The sequence below is a fragment of the Mauremys mutica genome, chromosome 1 (genome assembly GCF_020497125.1).
Source record: "Mauremys mutica isolate MM-2020 ecotype Southern chromosome 1, ASM2049712v1, whole genome shotgun sequence".
Taxonomy (NCBI): domain Eukaryota; kingdom Metazoa; phylum Chordata; order Testudines; family Geoemydidae; genus Mauremys; species Mauremys mutica.
In genome coordinates this window covers 155742683-155765848 of record NC_059072.1, presented here as the reverse complement: position 1 = coordinate 155765848, position 23166 = coordinate 155742683, and the positions used below count along the sequence as shown (strand labels likewise).

At 45.3% G+C, this 23166-nt stretch overlaps 1 protein-coding gene across 3 annotated transcripts in view; it reads right to left on the bottom strand.

Moving 5' to 3' along the window:
• Positions 1-2805: 2805 nt before the first annotated feature.
• The window catches only part of VTCN1 (V-set domain containing T cell activation inhibitor 1), a 33363-nt gene continuing 13002 nt past the window's right edge, over positions 2806-23166 (bottom strand). Inside the window, exons 2-6 of one of the 3 annotated variants that reach the window (XM_045014382.1) lie at positions 15579-15643; positions 11148-11495; positions 5041-5319; positions 3730-3896; positions 2806-3095 (exon numbers count right to left, since the gene is read on the bottom strand). In XM_045014382.1, the coding sequence (XP_044870317.1) occupies positions 3775-3896; positions 5041-5319; positions 11148-11495; positions 15579-15643 (814 nt within the window). In that variant the 3' untranslated portion in view covers positions 2806-3095; positions 3730-3774. Of the gene's footprint in view, positions 3897-5040; positions 5320-11147; positions 11496-15578; positions 15644-23166 lie in introns of all 3 variants that reach the window. The other 2 variants (XM_045014373.1, XM_045014368.1) reach the window with 2 other exon arrangements.

Sequence of the window (23166 nt, the reverse complement as noted above, 5' to 3'; positions counted from 1 at the left end):
CACCCCCCTTTGGTTAGTAACAAACCCTAATAACAAAGCACATCTGTCTTTCTTTATAATGTAAGCAAGTTGTGATGCCCCAGCAACTTTCTTATCAGCACAGTTGCCAAGCACCAGACACTGGAAGACAGGAGTTAACGCAGCTGGTAACTTGAGGAATGCACCTCCCTTTCGTATCTCACTTTTTCCCAGGGCTTTATGAAACATGCTGACTTCAGTCAGATTGACATAACTGGTTTTTGTGCTACATCTTTATTCAGGCCTAACAATATCAGTTGGCCAGACTGAAACAGGTTTTAAAAAGGCACATGAACGTGAATTGAAGCAAACAGTCACGCAAGTTTAAATCCACATAACGAATGCTTTGGCCTTCTGGCTCTTCTCACTAGACTCAGTCAGATGCTCCAAAATGGCTGCTCTGTGTCAGTCTCTTACCCCTCCTCAAGCTAACATTAGGCACTGCCCACAAAATGCAAAAAGACCCACTTAGGGATCATCTTAGAAGAACGACTCTTTTCAAGAGTTATATAGAAACATAGAAACCACACACGAAAAAGGCCACACAATAAAACTGACTAGTAAATTTAGGGAGAAAATTCAAAATGCTACTGGGTGTAGCATATAGCCAACATCTGCAATTCACTCTCCAAGCAGTCAGAAAGCCTAAAACTAGAGAGATGTTATGAGGCCTGAATAATTGTATGACCAGCAAAAGCATTTGTGGCTCTGCATGCTGATGAGAGCTGGTAGAATGGTGGCTCTGCATGCTGATGAGAGCTGGTAGAATGTTACTGCCATTACTGTTTGAATGATTTATTTGATAAATAATTTCTTCAGCATTTGTTGGCTCTATAACTAGTTAATTACTATATGAAGAATTACTTAATATTCTTGCTATCCATATACAGTAAAAGCTGTTTTATCTGGCATGTTGAGGGAATGGGGGGTGATGGTAAGTGAAAAATGCCGGTTAACTAAGAGGGAGGGAGTTTGGGTGCGGGAAGGGGCTCAGGGCAGCGAGTGGGGGCGCGGGAGGGGTTGCAGGGTGCCGGATCCAGGGGTTGCTCACCTTGGGTGGGTACCTGCAAGAGGTGGTCTGTCCCGGCTGCTCCTAGGCAGAGGCATGGCAGGTGGCTCTGTGTGCTGCCCCCGCCCTGTGTGCCAGCTCTGCAGCTCCCATTGGCCGGGAACCTAGGAGCAGCTGGTACAGATTGCCGCTTGCGGTGAGCTGCCAGGGGTGAGTGCCCCACAGATCTGGCACCCTGCACCCCAACCCGCTGCCCCAAGCCCCCTCTTGCACCCAAACTCCCCTCCCAGAGCCCACACTCCCCACACACCCTCCCACACCCCAACCCCCCTGCTGGCCCTGTGCCAACTGGACTGTAAACTGGAATTTCACTGAAGATCAGACATGCTGGTTTATGGAGCTTTCTGGCTGGTGAAGTGCTGGATAAAACAGCGTTTACTGTAAATATCTACAGTATCTTCTTTAATCCTACTACGATCTCGTCCTCAGTATTCTGTAGCAGTAAGTTCAACGATTCAGTTACGAACTCTCCTTTTCACTAGTTTTAAATTTGTCACCTTTCAATTTCATTGTGACTGTTCCCTAGTTCTTGTGTTAAGAGACAAGATAAATAGGAGTTAGAAATCTGTTGTCTTTAGACTATTGCTTATTTTATATATTTGTGTCCCCTCCTATTCGCCCCTTTCTAAGGTAAACTATCCTAGTCCTTTCAATTTCTCTTCATATGAGAGTTTTTCAAACTACAGATCATTTTTGTCATCCATCTGTGAATAGGGCTGGCTGGAAAACAAGATTTCTGTTTGTGAAAAATTTATCAGTTTCAACATTTGTGTTCTGATGTAGAAAGAATTCAAGGCTTTTCAAAAGCTTTTGAATGAGAGATTCCCCCCCAGAAAAGCCAGGTGGTTAGAGCATTCAGCTGTGATGTAGGAGCCCTAAGTTCAAGTCCTGGCTGTGCTCGATTCCTACAATCGAGGTGTGTCCCCTAACCACCAGGCTATTCTGGTGTGGTGCACTCTGCTTTTGATCAGAAATCACACCCTGAATCAGAAATCTTCCAACCAAAGTTTCATCAAAACATGTTTCTGCAAAAAGTTTGTTTCAATAAATCAGCATTTTCCAATTGAAAAGTGTTGTCAAAATGGTCCTGACCAGTTTTCATCTGTGAACCCCCTTTACTTCTCCTACATCTTTTTTTAAATCAGCTGACCAGAACTCAACACAATATCCTAGATTACTTTTATAATAGCATTATAATGTTCTCCATATTATTTGCCTTCTCATCCTTTCTGCATGCTAACATTTTGTTCTCTTCTGCACATTCAGCAGAGATTTTCATTGAGATGTCTGCAGTGATGCTCAGCTCTTTTCCCTGAATTGGCAATTATTACCTCCAATATTCATTACTTTCATTTGTCAACCCTGAATTTTATCTGCCATCATGTTGCCTACTCACTCAGCTTGGTTAGGTCCCTTGGTTCTTATTGGTATTGGTAACCTAAATAGAGTTTGGGTCATCTGCAAGTATTGCTACTTCACAAATCACTATTTTCCAAATTAATATATATTAAGCAACCAAAATCCTAATATAGCACCCCACCATTCACCCTTTGCCATGATGAAAATTCATTTATTCCCAGCCTTTGTTTTCTTTCTTAGCCAGCTTCTCACATCATGACTATATAGCTTCTTTCATATGGGACTTTTAAAAAGCCTTTGACAAAGTTCAAATAAATTGTCAACCAGTTTTTTCATCCACTGTTTTATTGACACATTCAGAGAATTCTGATAGATTAGTGAGGCCTGGATAATCAAATGTTATAGGTCGTTTTAAGAAAAAATACACAATTTGCATATTATAATATGCTGAACTCAAGGCATCAATGATCTGATCCAATGTGGCAAATCCTTTTTCCATCTGCGTGATCATGGATAGAGCCTTTATAGATAGATAAAAACAAAGTTTTGATCACTACATTATCTAAGTAAGAAAATGTATCCCATTCCTTTGGTTAGGACGTCTTCCTTCCCACTTAATCTTGCCTGGTATCCTTGTGGAATTTTTCATCTTTCAGATACAAGAAAAATAAATTAACGTCCCATCCCATCCGACTTCTTTTTTTAAACCCAGGTCCGTCCATCAACCAACCGACCAACCCAGTAACAGCAGCAAAGCCCACACTAATCTGATGCTGCTGCTAGTCAGTTCCCCTCTATAACCCCAGGCCTGGAGGTGGCCATAGTGACAGTTCTGAGTCCAACGGGGAACACAAAACTGAAGTTTTCTTCTCAGACTCAGCACAGCTGTGGTGTCTGTCCTGTAGGGAGAGACCAAGGGCTTTTTGTTTTAGTTGGTTACCTGTTGCTGTCGCCTGCTGCACTGTGCACTGTTGAGCCTCTGACCCTGCAGGGAAGGATGTGAGGCAGAAGGGGTTGAGTGGAAGAATAAGCATTTGGGAAGGAGGGAGGGAATATAGGGAAAGAATCAGAGAAAGTGGGGAGGGATGTGGGAGAATGAGGGAATCCAGGAAAGGACACATCTGTAATGCTAGCTTCAAAAGCGGGAGGAGGGGAGATTCAGCCAGCAAAAAGAGCTATTACCATAGCCACAGAGGTCTGGGATCCAACCTGTTGCTTTAATAAGGCTCAGTAATGACAGTCTCCATACACTGATCTGCCCTCTGCACTTCTTCCAATCTTACCTCCAGTTCCAACTCCTCTTCACATTTCTTTATGGAGATCAAGCACTACAAAGCCATCAGGTACAGGAGAGACAGAAGTATCCAGTAAAGGGCAGGAGGGGATAAGGAGCCTGATGCCATATTCGTGGTCAATAGCTGCAAATGAACTGTCTTCTTGATGCTGAAATCTGTAAAGGAAGAAAAAAGACTGACAGAATGAAGGGCACAATTATCTTATTCATGTATTTGTTCCCACCACAGGGAAGATGAGCATCCAGAGTTTCCTTTCTTTAATGTCCATGGGTAAAAAATGATCCTGCTTCCCACCCTGGAGGCACACTGCTGTGAAATTCCCATTGTGACAGTTCTGTGGACCTCAGCATGGTGAAGTGTAGGAAAATTTGTCTGAGTTTATCTGAAAATTTCCTTTCTTCAGAACAACAAGGTCCAAAAGATGCAATCCACTTTTGAAACAAACAGAACATCTACAGTCATCCAGATACAGTTGCTTTTATGTTAGAGTAAAGTATCCCCATGGAGAGCTCATCAAACAGTTTCAAATTTCAAAATGTTTTCACTATCAGCTCTATTCCCGTGCTCTGCAGCAGGGGAGAGAGTTTGACTTGTCAAGCTATAGTGAACACCATCTCAAATGAGAGACCGTCAAATGGAATGATCCCAGCTACGGAAGTTCTCAATTGTCAATACATTCCCCTAGTGTCAGTGCCTGACAGGTCCAGTTCTGCCCCCCAAATTACATGTAGGCTGAAGACTCATCACACTGGATCTGTGGACTTTTACTCAGTAAGAATATTTTCAGATATGCTCAGATAAATTTCCCTTTGACTAAGACCAGGTCTACACCACAAACTTACATCAGTCAGAGGTGTGAAACCCCCATCCCCGCAGGTGATGCAGTTACACTGACCTAACCCTGCTGTAGACAGCACTATGCTGAGGAGAGAGCTTCTCCCATCAACGTAGCTACCGCTGTAATCACAGAAGTGGATTAATTACGCCGATGGGAGAAGCTCTCCCATCTGCATAGTAGCAACTTCACTAAAGTGCTTCAGCAGTGCAACGGTGCAGTTGCAGCATTGTACGTGTAGACAAGTCCTAAACTAGGAGCAGATTTAGAACAAGCAACAGGGAGGTGAAAGGTCCCATAGTCCCTCTGAGCTACCCAGCCAACCCCAGCTGGGGTCTGGATTAGAACCAGCAACTGGAAAGGCTCTGTAGCCAACTCCAAAATCCAGAACGCGTGAGCCCACATGCAGTAGTTAACAAATCTTCATCCCATGTCTAATGCCTTTAAGTGGTGCTGGAAGGTACCTGTCACTTTGATGTCCCCTGTAGCTTTGGCAATGTCGTTCTTGATTACACAAGTATAGGTAGTATTAGCTGTAATGTTGTGCAGAACAGATACCACATTCATAGTCACATTCTCAGAGTTCAGCTTGAAGCTGGTGTTGGAGACCTCAGATAAGTTGTCCCTTGTGTTATTGTGTGAGGTCCAAGTCACAACAGGTTGAGGGAACCACCGGGGAGCCTCACACCGCAGGGTGTCCATGCTGCTGTTGTAATCCACATGCATCTCTGGAGAGCTGAAGGCTGTAGAATCAGTTAAAAAGAGAAGACAGGTGAACAAAACTGGAACCTCTAGACATCAGGTATAAAATACCTACTGTGTCTGTCTTCTGTATCTTATTTCTGGAGTGACTATTGCTGTAACATCTAAGCACTGTACCTACTTACCCTGAAACCAGAGATTCAAGTATCAGTCTTCATCCTTCCATGGCAGGCAGAGTTCGAGGCAGTTAGCTTGGTAAATGAAAGTTGCTCAGGTATAAGGAATTCTACATTCAGCCCCAGACAGTTAACAAGTTCCACTGAGGCGCCTACAGTGCTAGTAACCCTGAACCTTACCGCATCTGGGCCTGATCCTGTGAGAAACCAGGCATCCCCTCTGGGATGCTGAGCACCCCCTGAAATCAGTGGGAGCTAAGTGCTTAGCCCCTGACAGCAATGGGCCCTCTGCGGGGGTTCACAAGGCTTGTAACCTCCACTGTGGCAGCAGTAAGTGTACAAATTGCTGCAGCCTGAGGGAGTTGTGAGGGTAACATTTTGTATGTGACACTGGGAGGACCTTTCCCAGACCTGAAGAAGAGCTCTGTATAAGCTAAAAAGCTTGTCTCTCTCCCCAACAGAAGTGGGTCCAATAAAAGTTATTACCTCACCCACCTTGTCTCTCTCATATCCTGGGACCAACAGGGCTACAACACTCTGTACAACAATTAAAGAGACAGTCAACTTAAAAAAAAAAGTGGGAGTTTCAGAGTTGCTTTCATGAGTTAGGAGCACCAATCCCCCTGTGTTCTTAACTCAGGCACTTTTTAAAATGCCATCCAAACACTTTTCTCAGAACACTTTATTTACTGTTGTGACAAGGAACTCCTATGAATAATCAAAAGATTAGAGGGGAAATATTGTTAGTTTTCCAATTGACACTTGATTGAAGTGTAGAGTCAGGGTCACTGTTTCCCCTTTAGTCAACTGGCCACTTTCCCCTCTTCTGAGAATCTTTCACATAACACCAAGGAAGAGAAAATATATTCAAGAAAAATAGGCAAATGTGCTTGTAGAACTACTACCATTTATAGCAGAGGTCTTTAATTTGGGGGTACCGATTAATGTTCAGAGGCAGCACAACTGGGGCAAGGACCAGCCCCATAGGGGGCAGGGACAGAGTGCCACCCAGCTCTGCTCCTGGCCCCAGCTGCCAGCTCCATGCCTGGGGATCCACTCCTGGCTGCGGCTGCCAGCCCCACACTGAGGGGCCTGGCCGAGGATCCACTCCCGCCTCTGCCCCCAGCCGTGGCCCCAGCCTTGACCCCCTTACCCCTGTCTGCATCCCCCCTTCCCAGAGCCATAGGCCTGCTCCCGGGGGTGCAGACAAGGGTAAGGAAGGGTTGCGAGGTAAAAAGTTTGGGGAGCACTGATTTATAGCATCACAAATTTCCACCACTGCAGAATCCACAGAGGAGTTACTGACTCCAAACTGGTTACCAAGTGACCTGCACCAATCAGAGGTAGCCAGTTCCTCCAGGCCAATTGCCACAAGCTTCAGCACAGACAACAAGGCCTCTCATCCTGATACTCTGGTGCTTCAGTTCCAGAAAAGCGGCCTTCCTTATGTGAGAGTTCAGAACCACTGCTGCCCAGCCTAGGGCTGAAGAACAATGAGGTCCCACTAGTCTGTACCCTTGGGCCTGGTCTAATAATATTGCTTGCCTGCGTGCACTTCACCCGCCAGAAGCCCATCCAGCCATTCACTCAACTAATTATGACAGGCCCATTCTTCTTGCTCAGTCCCCCATTGTCAGGCTGTCGGCTGGTAATGCTGCCACCCCTGCTATACCAGAGATGACAGCTTTTGGGGTTGTGCAGCCTCCATGCTCTAGAAAGAGCATTTGCAGGTTAGTCTCTAAACAAGTTGGCCTGCAACTGGGGCCCATGTGGTTGGGCTGGAACTTTTTTAAAAGTTGGAGACTTCTGGACCCAGGATTATCATGGAGAACCAGCCCACAAGGAACCGGGGGGATTTTTTTTCCCCAACAGTCAGGGGCAGCTCCAGGCACCAGCACGCCAAGTGCGTGCTTGGGACGGCAAGCCACTGGGGGCGCTCTGCCAGTCGCCGCAAGGGCGGCAGGCAGGCTGCCTTCGGCAGCTTACCTGCGGAGGGTCCGCTGGTCCCACGGCCTGCCTGCCATGCTTGGGGCGGCAAAATGCCTAGAGCCGCCCCTGCCAACAGTGATGGGTGGTTGTAGGGGAAGGCTCCTCAAATTGTGAAAGCTGCAAGAGTTTGACCTCTCCTCTCACAATTCCCCTGGCTGCTCATGAGGGTGTCCCCAAAGGTCATTTGCAATCATCCTCAAAGCACTGCAATGTGGCCGGGGTCTGGGAACTCTGGGCTGTATGCCCAGAAGACATTGTCACTCATATGGCTGAGGGCAGCACTGGTGTGGGTGTAACAGCAAGCACATTAAACATGTATGGATGCCATGTGCATGTACTGACTCATGGTAACTACTTCCAGTGACATACAATCCATATAACTCTTTAGCGAAATAAGCTCTTATAGGCATTAAACAAATTCAGAGATGACATAAGCAGGTGAAATACTATTGACTTCAGTGGCATTGTGCTCATTTATAGTAGCGATAGATTTGATTATTATGGCAGAATTTTCAGAAGCGCTCAGCACCCATGATTGAAAATTTAGCCCTAATTGTGAGGGCTGAGCTCTTTTGAAAGTGTGGTCTTATGTAAAATAGACACATATACCAGATTTACCATGCCAATCAGTTTGTCCTGTTTTTTTTCATTGCTGTGTGTTACCAGGAACAAAGTCAAGTGGAATACGTGTTCAACGTGATGAACAGTATCTGGAGTGCAGAGAAAAGTCAAATGAGTGTATACTCTCTCAAAGCTCTTATTTTGCTCAAAGTGAATGCAGTGTTTCACCATAAACTAATTCAGAATACTCAAGTACTGAACAAATATTCTCCACTCCAAGAATCATGTTTGTGCTACTGTTTAGTCACAAGTTGGCAATAGCAACACCAACATGCATTTGTAAAGTGCATTTTTGCCTGTTCTATAACTATTTTGTGACCCTAAAAATATCACCACAGTGTCCCTGATTTTTTATTTTGAAAATACAATTATGCTAGCCCCATGTCTTCAAAAATATTGTGTCTGGTTAGCTTGAAATAGCTCTGAAAAAGTCTCCTCTAGCAGGAGAGCACCCATAAGAAAGTCTAGCTAGAGAGTGTGTTTTCTGAGGAAGGTTAAAAACAAACAAGCATATCAAGCTAGTAATGGAAAGCTAGTTATAACTACTGCTAGGTGAATACTGTGAACTTTTGTATGATTAAACCTGCAGATTAGCTGCAATGCTATTCAAACCATGCTAATTCACTTTCTGCAAACGTGGCTGGATAAAACACAATCAGCCTGTGTCAAAGATTTGGATGAATGTAACTAAAATTTTCATACAAAGTAAAAAGTGTCACAAACACTCATGTGAATATTTGATAGTGCAAAGGCTCGCCCTGAAAGAATCTGCATGACCACCTTCAACATGACAATGTTTTAGTAATTTAAAGCCTATTTTCAAAAAGTTTCAGGCCTCCAATTATGGAGCAGAAACTATAGCATCACTATGTGAACAATCACAAGGATCCACTAGTAAACAGCTGAAATAATAGCCATGATATGATCAACCCACTGGCACTAATGTTAGAATAAATATTTTTCTTATTGTTTTTGAAAAATGAACAAATTAGCAAAGATCAAAGTTTGTGGGAAACTGGCAACTAGAAAAGGGCTACAGATGTGACAATCAATTCTGTGCTAGAAGTAGTTCACTCAGCTCTAGTTATGATCTGAGCTATGGAAAGAAAATACCGTCACTCAATAATTAATAAAATCTAATTATTATTACACAAGAGCCACCTGGATTGCTATGAAATCACGACCAGGTAGATGGGTCGATCCTATAAATAATGTGCATGTCTGACATTAGAATCAGGCCCTTTATGTAGTCAGCTGCGCAACCGAGAAAGGCAAAAACAGTCAAAGGCGGAAAAGTTAAATTATGTTTATAAATGGGGCATTTAAAAATAATTTTATTTCCCAGAGCAAAGACATGGAAAGGGAGGGGAAGTCCCTGAATTTCTTTGGAAGCTCCAAGGAAACTCTTCTACATTCATTTCTCTTGTTTACTTTCCCTACCCTCTTATCCTTTGACCTACAGCAATACACTTCTGGCCATGGATAATTCTAGATGCCTCATTCTGGCAGAGAATGGAAGGAGGTTGCTGCAGTGCTTTCAAATTTTCCTGGAAGCAAGAATCTTTCCCTTGGACAGATCACAGTGGGTTAAATCATCCATTAGAGATCTACAATCTAGTCGAGTGGGAGCACGAAGGGGACAGCAAACTGCTGCACAAATTCATCCTGATATATCAGGAATACCCGGCAGAATGCAAGAATGTCACTGATGAAAGAAATATTTTCTCTACAAGAAGTTTACTCCAGGTATTGTAACTTAGCATGATTTTACAGATCTACAAAGTAAAGCTAAGTCCTGTGAATTTCAACAGTTAGCACAGAGAAGGACTAATTAAGGCCAGAAGGCCAGATTCTCTGTCCTGATCTGCTCTGAGCAGGGCCGGCTCTACCATTTTTGCTGCCGCAAGCGAAAAAAAAAGACAGAAAGAAAGAAAAAAGCCGCTCGGACTGCCGCCCCAAGAATGGATGGAATGCCGCCCCTTAGCATGTGCCTCCCCAGGAACATGCTTCCTCCACTGGTGCTTGGAGCTGGCCCTGGGCCTGAGTAACACAAAGGGAGAGGAAACAGGCTGTAACTCCCTTTTTGAGAATACCCTTGACATGGCAGAATCTGCAGTAGATGTCATGCAAAAATCCCAGGGTAGACAAGGCCTAATAAAGCTTCTTGGGCAGTGTTAGAAGAAAGCAATTCTTTCACGAGTCTCACATGGCCGGCAGCACTGTCAACTCCCAGCTCTCAAACACCCGCCAGTTTCTGAAGCAGGACACAAACCTCAGATTCCCCACAGTGAATTACTTAGCTAGTCCCCCGTTTCTCCTTACTCAAATGTTTTGCTAGAGAACCACAGGGAAGATACAGCAAGTCTCAGGAACAGTTGAGACAGAAGGAAGCACAGAAAAAGACTGGTACATTTGGGAGATATGCCTGGATTTACCCTTATAGTTCCAAAGGGCTCATCAAAAACTCTCATGCAGGGAGGTCCTGTGTATGTTTAAATGGAAGCTCACACAGCTCTGGAAGCTGAATTCCAGAGTTGGCTGTAGCGCGACTTGCCATCTATGATCTCCAGAATCATGGATTCATTTTACTGCCCTACAGGTACAAATGCAAGTTCACGGGATTTAGCACACTGTCCTTGATTGCTTGAGGGTGTTTGCCCACATCACAGAGTGATTTGTGGCAGGAGGCTCAGGAATGGAATAGCAGCAGCTGTTGCAGATTAGGACTGAGGAGCACTGGCAGACCTGTAGTGTTGGAGTGGCCCCAGCACTGGAATTAGCAGTAGGGCTGAAGGTCAGGAGTGAGGGACTTGACAGAGGTGTACAATGTCCGAGGACTGGTAGAGAAGAGGATGCTGCATGTTTGGACAGAAATGAGTTGGTGGAGCTCTGGCGGGACCCTGGAGTGGAATAGAAGAGGATGCTAAATGTGAGGATTCTGGTGTATGAGCAGAGCCGTGCAGCTCAGTTTGCATGGTGCCTATCTGCATTAGCCAGGGCCTGTCACAAGTAACAGAATTCTGGAAACAACTCCTTCTGGGTTTGGTTTGGCTTTTTTGGCTCTCTCACTAGGTTTTCCTCACCTCCGGTCTTGTATTTCAGCCCTGCTTCTCCATTCCCTTTGGATGTGGTGACAGAGCACCTGTAAGCACCAGCGTCGGAGAGCTGCACATCTCTCAGCATCAAGGAGGCATTCCCACCAATCACCTGCTCTGGGAATATTGCTGTCCGGCCCTTGAACACTTCATCCTGGTCCTTTAGATGGTCCTTGCCGCCTTTAAACTCATGCACCATCCCAGAGACCCCAGCTTTAGCCCACCGAATCTCTATGTTGCTGAGCTTGACGTCAGGTTCAAAAGTGCAGCCCAAGATGCCATCTTCCCCAATGTTCCCAGCGGAGGTTAGTGTGGTGACGCTGATGGAGCGTCTCCCTGCAACGAAAGAGTACATGTTCAGTGCCAGTGCCATGACAATGTGATGTGTAAAGGACAGCAGCAAGCCAGAACACCCTGGGCATTAACTGGCTCTTGCTGCAATGTGAATGACAAAGGCAGAGGCAGAATGCCTTTAACCACCTCAGAAGGGCACTAGCAGCTGGCTACTGCAGATCCTGGTGTGGTTAACGCTTCTGGAGTCTGGTTCTTGAGTTGTGTTTCATAAAAATACTTTTTACAAAGCACTTTGGGGTGTTTATACAATGTACTTCCCCACTCTGAAAAGCAGTTCCTCCCAAAAGGACAAGAGAAAATCGTTTCTATAAAGGTTATAAAAGCATGTTCTCTACTAGCTTGATTCCCTTTCTAGGGGATTTTTCTCACTGACTCTTTTTTTAAAAAGTTCAGATATAAATGGCTTTTGATAAAAGCTTTTGTTGCTCTGAGTCTCTTTATATTCCTCCCACAGGTGTAGGTATTTACAAAAGATACTGCAAACAGCAAACACCTCATTCTACAGAGATGTAACATTCAAGAGAAAAATAAAAAGGCCAACATACATTCCACCAGTAGTGGGATCTAGTAAATCAGCATTTGCCTTCTTCAGGCTACTGTCCTCCAGTACAGTGGAACAGATCTCCAAAGAGTCTCCAGCTTTTGTCCTAGCAGATCACCTTGGGAACAAACTCCTTGCCTGAGCCAGATCCTCTTTCTGTGCAATACTCCTCTACAGGCTGTCTCACCCAAAGTACCCTAGGGAGACAGCAGGAGGATTTTAATGAGATTATTTCCCATTATGCTCAGAAGCAGGGCTGAATCTCCCTTGCCTGTTGATGGCCTGGCAGCCCAGTGAATCCCTAACTCAGGGTTTTTCCCTTCTAGGACAGAACTCTCCTATTCTCTTTGGTTCACACCCAAGGCAACCTGGCAGGTTGAGTCATCCTGTAACCAGATGAAAGAAATAAGAAGAGAAGGAAGGAGACTGAATTTTAAAAGGAGGAATATGTTAGCCAATGACTAACGAGGCAAGTACGTAAGGCAACAGACCACAAGCACTGTGTCAGGCAGTTAAGCCCCTCTATCTCCTTTATTATTATTTTTATTTGTACCACATTAGCTTGTAGGGGCCCCAAATGAGATCACATTGTGCTAGGTGCTGTACATACACATAGAAAGAAGTTAAAGAAAGAATTGATAGTGGGAGAGGACAGAGAGATGGGAAATTTGGAAGAAGGAAGAAGAGAACATAGAATAGGAAGGGCAAAGAAGGGAAAGAGAAGGAAATAGAGAAGTGATATGGAGAGGAAAATAGACTGAAAAAGATGGAAGAAAAGATAACATATGGAGCAGAAATAAAAGATAAAAAAATCAACTAAAGGGCATTAAATGGGGAAAGAATAAATGCAAGTGAACAAGGCCAATTTAAAAAGGGTTTATATAATGGATAGTATATACATACCAAATGACACAATCAATAATATTCATAACACTTTTGAAAAAGGGATGGGATCAAATGTGCTGTCGGAGTGGAGCGAGACATTTGCTTAGGGCCGTCCTGGCTGGCTATCTGGCCTCCCCATTTTAATTGTATTAATTGTAAACACAATTCTTCCTCCTGATGCCCCTTAGTTCTTTCCTCTGGTTGTACAGAACTGGACCTCTGAATGGGATACAGACAAGCAACCTGTTCTATCAACCACTGCAAGGAGCATGTTCTATCCTCTACAGCTAGTCAGGAGACTGTGTCCCATCCTGGCGGATGATGACCTGGCCTCAGTAATAAATGCCTTTGTCTTCTCCCATCTGGACTATGGCAATGCCATATAGCTTGGCAGGAAGCCCTCAGCTGTCAGGAAAGTCCAATTAGATTAGAATGCAGCAGCATGTTTACTCAGCAACACTGACTACTGTAAGGATCTCAAACCTGCCCTTGCTCTTTACGCTGGCTTCCTACAGAATAGCAAGTCAACTTCAAGGCCTCGGTGCACAACAGTTTGGTACAAGGATACCTAAAAGATTGCCTAGAGCTCTGCAATGAGGATGCTGGTTGACAACTCCATTCCTCAGGCACAATGGAATTGTCCACACAATGCTAGAGCTCATCTTTGTAGAGCTTTCTCAGAGGCTGATCCAAAGCTGGAACAAACTCACCCAGGAACAAAGAAGCATCACAAAACTCACCCCCTTCCACTCCCAGGGGCATTGCTTCAACCTGCTGTCTTGAGTACACATAGCAAAGTGTACAGATTACATTATTTGAAACAAAATAAAGCATAAAGCACACAGAGTCTCCGTGGGAAGAGGGAGAGAGAAAGAACAATCACACATGACAGATGGCTAGTCATCTCACCGTATGAACTTTTAGATAGTACTACAGTACCGAGGGCTGTATAAAAGGCAGAATAGAATCACAGACAAAATGGATCCTTCTATCCCTCCTCCATCCCACACCACCAGATCTCACTGGTCATGGGGAAGGTGCACTGGACCAGGAGCCAAAACATCATAAGATTAAGTTTCACTTCATCCACTCACCATGTCTTTCACAATGCACATTATTGAACAAGGCTTCACACCCCACTGAGATATTAGAGCAGAACTAGGAACAGAACCTAGCACTCTAATTTGGTAGCTCTATTTAGCCACACAGCTTCTATGTACTTGGCTCTGCTGACTGTAGAATGGAGTTTCCTTGCATATGTAACCCACTGTTATATGCATCCTGTAGCAGCTGGTCCATAGGGTAGAGCAGCCTGTGACTGCTGACAGCTAGAAGAGCTGTCCAGTTAGCACAAGTTGCAAATGTGCTCCCGTGTTGAAGGTTGTGAGTGCAAATCCTCATAATAATGTGTAAGAGGTGGTCATGATAAGTGCTTATAAACAGAATTTTTTTTCCTTTTTAAAACCCTAGGAACTTATATACAAAACAAACTACGTTAAAAGAATGCTATTAAGATTCCAAAGTGAAACCCTCAGAAGGCAGGAAATGACAGTAATCAAGTGGCCTGTGGAACTTAATTCTTCCCTCTTGTGTGTACGCATTATGACAGTCTTTAATTACGTGATCACATACTGTTTTTTTCCACAGAGGGGAAAAACTGACACAACAAAGTGACTTGACAGAAAAGGACTTCTGCAGAAAAGGACCTGCGGATAACAGAGGACGAGAAGCTGGATATGAGTCAGCAGTGCACCCTTGTTGCCAAGAAGGCCAACGGCATTTTGGGCTGTATTAGTAGGAGCATTGCCAGCAGATCGAGGGAAGTGATTATTCCCTCTATTCAGCACTGCTTCCAGTACTGTGTCCAGTTTTGGTCCCTCCACTACAGAAGGGACGTGGACAAATTGGAGAGAGTCCAGTGGAGGGCAACAAAAATGATTAGAGGACTGGAGCACATGACTTATGAGGAGAGGCTGAGGGAACTGGACTTATTTAGTCTGCAGAAGAGAGGAGTGAGGGGGGATTTGAGAGCAGCCTTCAATTACCTGAGGGGGGGTTCCAAAGAGGATGGAGCTAGGCTGTTCTCAGGGGTGGCAGATGACAGAACAAGCAGCAATGATCTCAAGCTGCAGTGGGGGAGGTCTAGGTTGGATATTAGGAAAAACTATTTCACTAGGAGGGTGGTGAAGCACTGGAATGGGTTACCTAGGGAGGTGGTGGAATCTCCATCCTTAGGGGTTTTTAAGGGCCGGCTTGACAAAGTTGGTATTGGTCCTGCTTTGAGCAGGGGGTTGGACTAGATGACCTCCTGAGGTCTCTTCCAACCCTAATATTCTATGATTCTATAACAGATACTAAAAAGCATACTAGGGTCTGAGCTAGGATTAGAATGCAGGACCCCAGACTCAATTAAAAAAGTTATCATAGACTCACCCCAGTACTAAAATATTCTGAGATCCACAAGAAGCCTAAAATTTCAGTTGAAGCAAACTCACAGGGCAGGGGGGCAGGGGAGTCCATCCTGCAGCAGGATAATTGCCCAGTGGCATGTGCTTCCAAAACACCAACTAAGATGTAACAGAACTATGCTCAGATTGGGAAAAAAATGCTGCCAGGAAGTAATCCAAGTAATCACATACCTGAAACACCAAAGCCGATGATCAGCACAATCACTGCTACCAGGATTATGATGATGGTGATCATGCTATTAAAAAAAAATACAAAATTATTTAACAGACTCTCTCCTCTAAATCATAACATTATCACACACTTGGGCATAGTTCTCAGTCTCTGATCAAGGAAGAAAACCAGAGCTGGGATAACGGGGAGCTGCAGGTCTAAAAGTGAGGTGGATTAGCATCGTGGTGACATTTGCAGGACTGGAGTAGCAGTGAGCTGTGCAGGCCAGGAATGCGGTGCACCAGCAGAGCTGGGGGTGGGTGGTCAGGTCAGGACTTTTACAGCGAGAAAGGCTGGCTCATCTCATTCATTAGTATTTCTTCCCTTTGTTGACATATCTATTCTATATAGGTTCTTATACTGGTCTGATCACTGCAGTATCTGAGCATTTTCCCATAGTGCATTAAGCAACATGACTAACATCTGTCACACGTTGTTTGTTCTCTCATCCCCTCCCTGGGGGAAAAAAGCATGTTCAGTGGAGGGAGTGTCTTGTATTAGCAGGGGTTTCCTGGTTGTTTTTTTGTTTGGTTTTTAATACTCATGTTGTTCTATGTTTATGTCAGAGACGGCAAAGACAACAAACTGCACCTTGCCCTTGGAGTGGGAGGTGGATGAGGTTTGTGATGGTCCCTGCTTCTTGGGGAAGATCATTCAACCATCTCAGACCAGTGAGATATCCAGTGAGTGGTATCTGCCCTCCCTGACCTGTAAATGGAGCCCTTCCAGCTCTGAGGGTCCCTCTGACACCTTAGCCTGAGTTCTGGGGACTTGATCCTGCAAGGTACTCAGCACTCAGTCCTTGGGGCAGTAAATCACTGATGCACATTTAATTGTAAGCATGCCAGGAGCCCTGCTGAAACCCATGGGACTACTCACACACATGTTTTGCTGTGTCAAAACAGAGAGCTCAGCACCTTGCAGGTGTAGTAGAGAAAGGGCCTGGAACACTGGGCCTGGTGCAAGAGCGTAGGTATGAAGCAGAGGCTGTGAACCAGAGTCAGGCCATGCATTAAAGCAGATGCTTACAGGTTCACTGTCCAGTATGTGAACTTGGCAAAGTTCCTGCTAGCATTGCTAAAACACAGGCGTTAGCAGGCACTAAATATTGACCTAAATACATTCCAGAAGGCTAGTACAGACGCTCCCCAGGTTAAGCAAGACCCGAGTTACACAAATTCACACTTACGGAAAACGTTCCATAAGCCAGAAATAGGATTTTCAAGTTGTGGAAATTTTTGCGTAACGTACGGGAATACGTTTCCAACTTACGCAAAATTCGAGTTACGCAAAGCTTTCTGGAATGGAACGATTGCGTAAGTCGGGGGCATCTGTACGGATAAACCATCTTATCTTGTACTAGACTGGAGTGTAACTAGACTGGAGTGTAATAATGAATAGGGATGTTTTGTCTGGGATATCAGGAACAAGGTACAAGGGGAGGTAACAAACAAATGTCATAAAACACATAAGGTGGCATAAGCGTTAAATGATGTTAAATTCAAAGTAGAGTTTTTAGAATCATACAAGATTAGGGTTGGAAGAGACCTCAGGAGGTCATCTAGTCCAACCCCCTGCTCAAAGCAGGACCAACCCCAAATAAATAATCCCAGCCAGGGCTTTGTCAAGCCAGGCCTTAAAAACCTCTAAGGATGGAGAGTCCACCATCTCCCTAGGTAACCCATTTCAGTGCTTCACCAGTCTCCTAGTGAAATAGTTTTTCCTGATATCCAACCTAGAGCTCCCCCACTGAACTTGAGACCATTGTTCCTTGTTCTGTGCCACCACTGAGAACAACCGAGCTCCATCCTCTTTGGAACCCCCCTTCAGGTAATTGAAGGCTGCTCTCAAATCCCCCCTCCCTCTTCTCTTCTGCAGACTAAATAAGCCCACTTCCCTCAGCCTCTCCTCATAAGTCATGTGCTCCAGCCCCCTAATCATTTTTGTTGCCCTCCACTGGACTCTCCCCAATTTGTCCACATCCCGTCTGTAGTGGGGGCCCCAAAACTGGATGAAATACTCCAGATGTGGCCTCACCAGTGCCGAATGGAGGGGAATAATCACTTCCCTTGATCGGCTGGCAATGCTCCTACTAATGCAGCCCAATATGCCGATGGGTGGGCAGCAGAGGTGACATATAACCGGCTGCCACCTGGCGAACTGCCTGCATTCACCAGCTCGCAGCATGCAGCCGTGCTGGCTGGAAATGGGACGGGGGCGTGACCCTGCTGGCCGAGAGCTGGCATGCAGCAGGGGCTGCACTGACAGACTAGCAGGGGGAGTGGCCGGTCCCATGCACTGCATCTTCCCCCCCCCCCACCAGCCTTACACACTGTGATGGGTTGGGTCACAGAGACCCCCTTGGGACTGCCACCTGATGTGCTGAGGCTACCTGTGAGCCCGTTTTCCCTGGCAGCTTGGGACTTCAGAACCCTGCCTTGTTGAGCCAGACATACCAGTCTGCTCCAACACAGACCCAGGGTCTGAGCCACATCCCCCCAAAACTGCAGACTTAACTGAAGACGGCTTAGAAAGTGCTCCTGTCTCTAGCACCCAGATACCCAGTTCCCAATGGGATCCAAACCCCAAATAAATCCGTTTTACTCTGTATAAAGCTTATACAGGGTAAACTCATAAATTGCCCACCCTCTTTAACACTGATAGAGAGATACGCACAGCTGTTTGCTCCCCCAGGAATTACTTACTCTGGGTCAATTAATAAGCAAAAAGTGATTTTATTAAGCATAAAAAGTAGGATTTAAGTGGTTCCAAGTAATAATAGACAGAACAAAGTAAATTACCACGCAAAATAAAACAAAAACATGCAAGTCTAAGCCTAATACAGTAGGAAACTAAATGCAGGTAAATCTCACCCTCAGAGATGTTCCAATAAGCTTCTTGCACAGACTAGATTCCTTCCTAGTCTGGGTCCAGCAATCACTCACACCCCTGTAGTTACTGTCCTTTGTTCCAGTTTCTTTCAGGCATCTCTTTGGGGTGGAGAGGCTATCTTTTGAGCCAGCTGAAGACAGAATGGAGGGGTTTCCAGGGCCTTTTATATTCTCTCTTGTGAGGGGAAACCCCTTTGTTCTCCTGTGCAAAATCACAGCAATAAGATGGAGTCTGTAGCCACCTGGGCAAGTCACGTGTCTATGAATGATTCAGCTTTTTTCAGGCCGACGCCATTGTTTACATGTTAGTTTGAACATTCCCAGGAAAGCTCAGATGTGGATTGGCGTCTCCCAAAGTCCATTGTCAGGTAAATGTTTCTTGATTGGGCACTTACTGAGAATAGTCCTTTATCGAGAAGCTGACCAAATGCTTCACTGAGGCTACTTAGAAGCAAACAAGTACATAACCAATATTCATAACTTCAAATACAAAAATGATATACACAAACAGACAGCATAATCATAACCTGCTAACTACAACCTTTCTATAGACACCCCACTTGGCTTCCTCTGTACAAGAACTGGTGCAACCATAGTACCCTGGTTGCAACAATAATCTATACAGTCACAGTTTATGTCAATAACGTCACATCCACCCACCTCCATCGTCGGCCACTGGTTCCCCCTCTCAACACTGGTGGGAGGGCAGCTGGTGAGCAGGGACCCGCCAGTACTGATGGCAGGGGAGGGGAGGAGGCGGGAAAGACCGAAAATATGGGACAATTTTCCTGTCTTTAAGAAAAAGTCAGGACACCTGCAGGAGGGCTCAAATATAGGACTGTCCCTTTAAAAACAGGATGTCTGGTCAAAATTAAGAAGCATCACTAGCTGGGATCATTTTGACAGGCAGATTGGGTGGACAGGAACCTCATGCTGTTTTTTTGCTAAGATGTAGATTTTTCTGCCCATGCCCCTTTTCCTGTCAATGAATAGCCATCTAGGAGACAATGGCCCATTGACTGTGTTTATACGTGACTGAGACGTTAGCTTGCCCCTTGTCTCTGAGGAACTGGTTTGGCTACTCCCCAGTGGAATCTTATAACTTTTCATACAACTTTGCCACACACATTTTACCAGGACAATAATGACCAGCAAATTATAAATTTTCAAATGATGCCTCCAAGGGATACTTTGCACAAAGATTATTACAATAGTGTGCAAGGGGTGAATACACGGGTGCAATCTGTCACAGTGGCCTAGTCTACACCAGAAAAAATTGCCATGATTAACTGTGATGGGTTGGATCACAGAAATCCCCTTGGGACTGCCACCCGATGTGCTTTGACTACCTCTGAGTCTATTTTCCCTGTGCCAGCTTAGGACTTCAGTGCCCTGCCTGGTTTGATCCAGACACACTTGCCTGCTGCAAACACATACCTAGGTCTGAACTACGTCCCACAAACTGCAGGCTTAACTGAAAACAGCTTAAGAATTGTTCCTGTCTCCAGCACTTAGATGCTCAGTTCCCAATGGGGTCCAAACCCCAAATAAATCAGTTTTACCCTGTATAAAGCTTATACAGGGTAAACTCAAAAATTGTTCTCCCTCTATAACACTGATACAGAGATATGCACAGCTGTTTGCCCCCCCAGGTATTAATACATACTCTGGGTTAATTAATAAGTAAAAAGTGATTTTATTAAATACAAAAAGTAGGATTTAAGTGGTTCCAAGTAATAACAGACAGAACAAAGTGAATTACCAAGCAAAATAAAATAAAACGTGCAAGTCTAAACCTAGTACAGTAAGAAAACTGAATACAGATAAAACCTAACCTTCAGATGTTTCAATAAGCTTCTTTCACAGACTGGATGCCTTCCTAGTCTGGACACAGTCCTTTCCCCTGGTACAGCCCTTGTTCCAGCTCAGGTGGTAGCTAGGAGGTTTCTTATGATTGCAGCCCCCTTTGTTCTGTTCCACCTTCTTTTATAGCTTTGGCACAAGGAGGGAATCTTTTGTCTCTCTGGGTCCCCACCCCTCCTAAATGGAAAAGCACCAGGTTTAATATAGATTTCAGTACCAGATGACATGGTCACATGTCCTGTGAGACCCCAAGCCTTCATTCCTCCCAGCCTGACTCACAGGAAGGCCTGCAAGCAAACAGAGCCATCCACAGTCAATTGTCCTGGCTGATGGGAGCCGTCAAGATTCCAAACCACCATTAATAGCCCACACTTTGCATAATTACAATAGGCCCTCAGAGTTATATTTCATATTTCTAGTTTTAGATACAAGAATGACACATTCATACAAATAGGATGACCACACTCAGTAGATGATAAGCTTTGTAATGATACCTTAAAAGAGACCTTTTGCATGAGGCATATTCCAGTTACATTATATTTACACTCATTAGCATATTTTCATAAAATCATATAGAGTGCAGTGTCATATTAACAACTTTTGTTCCTCCTGGACAACTATAATACCTATGCACCTACACTTAAAAGCTCCTTAGTCATTACTCAGTCATGCTACAAGTCATGCTACACAGCCCAGCCCTTTCAGGAGGATTGACATTAACTGACATCCAATTATTTATGTGCCATTGTAGCTGGAGGTCACTAACACATAGCCTCCCACCATAGGGGAGTTTAACGAGTGGAGCTCCCAGCCACACTACTCTGGTTGTTGTCTCAGCCAGACACTCAGCTATGAATGGTGGCTGAGAATCCCCTCTTATCCGCCCCCCTCCCACCCCATGTCCCCTTCAGCCATACCCCCCCCATTCCACCCCTTCCCCAAAGTCCCTGCCCCACCCCGCCTTTTCCCACCCCAGCCCCACCCTCTTCCCCCAAGTCCCCACCCCTGCCCTGCCTCTTCTCCGCCTCCTCCCCCTCCCTTTGGAAAGTTGTAAGCACCGCCAAATAGCTGTTATGCAGCGAGGGAGGGAGGGGGAGGAGCAGCATGCTGTGGGTGGGGGGAGCTTGGCTGCTGGTGTGTGCAGAGCACCCACTAATTTTTCCCCGTGGGTGCTCCAGCCCTGGAGCACCCATGGAGTCGGTGCCTATGCACGTAAATCTAAATGTTTTTTTCTCAAAACATAAGAATTAGCAGTGGCTCTTAATAATCTAAGTAATACATTGAGGTCTTGTTTGGGAAATCACTGTTTTTTTAATTTATTTAGCAAAATTTCCCCTCAAATTTGTTTTTTAGACATTGATAGAGTTGGACAATTGAAACGTTTATAGTTAATATGCTGTTAGAGATCATAAGCTCGACCTCTGCCAGTGTCCACAGACCGTCACCCAGTGCCCCTTTCTACAGTTAGTTTTTAAAAATTGTTATTACTATTCTGGTAAAGCCTAGGAGCCCTACTCATGAACCAGAACCCCACTGTGCTAAGTGCTTTGCAAACACAGAATAAAACAGTCCCTTCCCCAAAGATTGTTCAATCTAAGTGATAGTTCAATCTAAGTCAAGAAAATTAAGTTAGACTGTGAGTTTAGATAGAATTTAGAGAACTTCCTCTCCCCACCAGAGTTTGGCTTGGTGCTGAGGTCATGCCCAGTCCAGAGTGCCAGAAAGGATACCCACAATATAATCATGTTCCTTGATCTTTCCAGAGCCTAATACCTCATGAAGTGATTGGCCTCGTCTCTCCAGGGGTGTCCCGCTCTCCAGCCCAATGCACAGCTTGAGCCCATCAGGACATAGTGCTCTGGCTCTGGGGCCACCTCACTGGAGATGTCTTGAAGACAGAGGCTGAAACTTCAGGGGCCAGGGTTCCACACAGGGCTCTTCAGGGGTATCCAGGGTACCAAAACCAACAGCCACCCAGTGGGCCAAGTTATTGGCTCCTGCTCCAACATCTGCACCAGTCTCTACATGGAGTCTGAGCATGGGGTCATCTAGGTCCATGAAGTGCCCAGTGGGGGCATAGAAGATCAGGAAGCCCCAGGGACCACATTCACCAGTGATCCCTGCCAAGACTCTTCCACTCTTCAGATTTGGCACTCATGTTTGGGACCTCATCCCATCAGCCCCAAACAGCTTCCAGACTACTCCTGTGGTGTCAACCTTCCTGCTCCCCCAGGAAGGATCAATGTCTCCTCCAATAGTGAAGCCCAACACTGGTAACTTGGCACTATCACTATCCTCACCCAGCTGCTCCTGCCACTCAAAAGAAAAAGCAGTGCCGACACTGTTCTAGGGGTGATGCACCAGAACTGACCTCTCCAGCCTGAGTGATGGTACAGGGGTTCCCAGTACAACCTGCAGCACACACTTCCCCCATTTTGCATCCCATTGACTCCCTCCACATTGACACTCTGTGTCAATCTGCCCTTTGAGATGGAAGCCTCCTCTAGCCCAGAAGCATCACCATGCCCTCTGGAATGGGTATCTTTGTTCTGGGGCTGGCAGGAGTCACCCTCACTTACATGTGAAGTGGGCTTTGAGGGTCCTTGGCACAGGGAAAATGCTGCCTGCTACTGTTCCTCGGGGTAGTTGCACCTCTCTCCTCGCAAATGAGAAGGTTTTGTGCAAGAGCTCCTCTAACTACTTTTGTAGCCCTATATAAAGGCCATGGACAGAGGGACTATCTTTCCACCTGTAACACAAACATCTCCCCCTATGGCTTTGGAAGTTGTCCCCT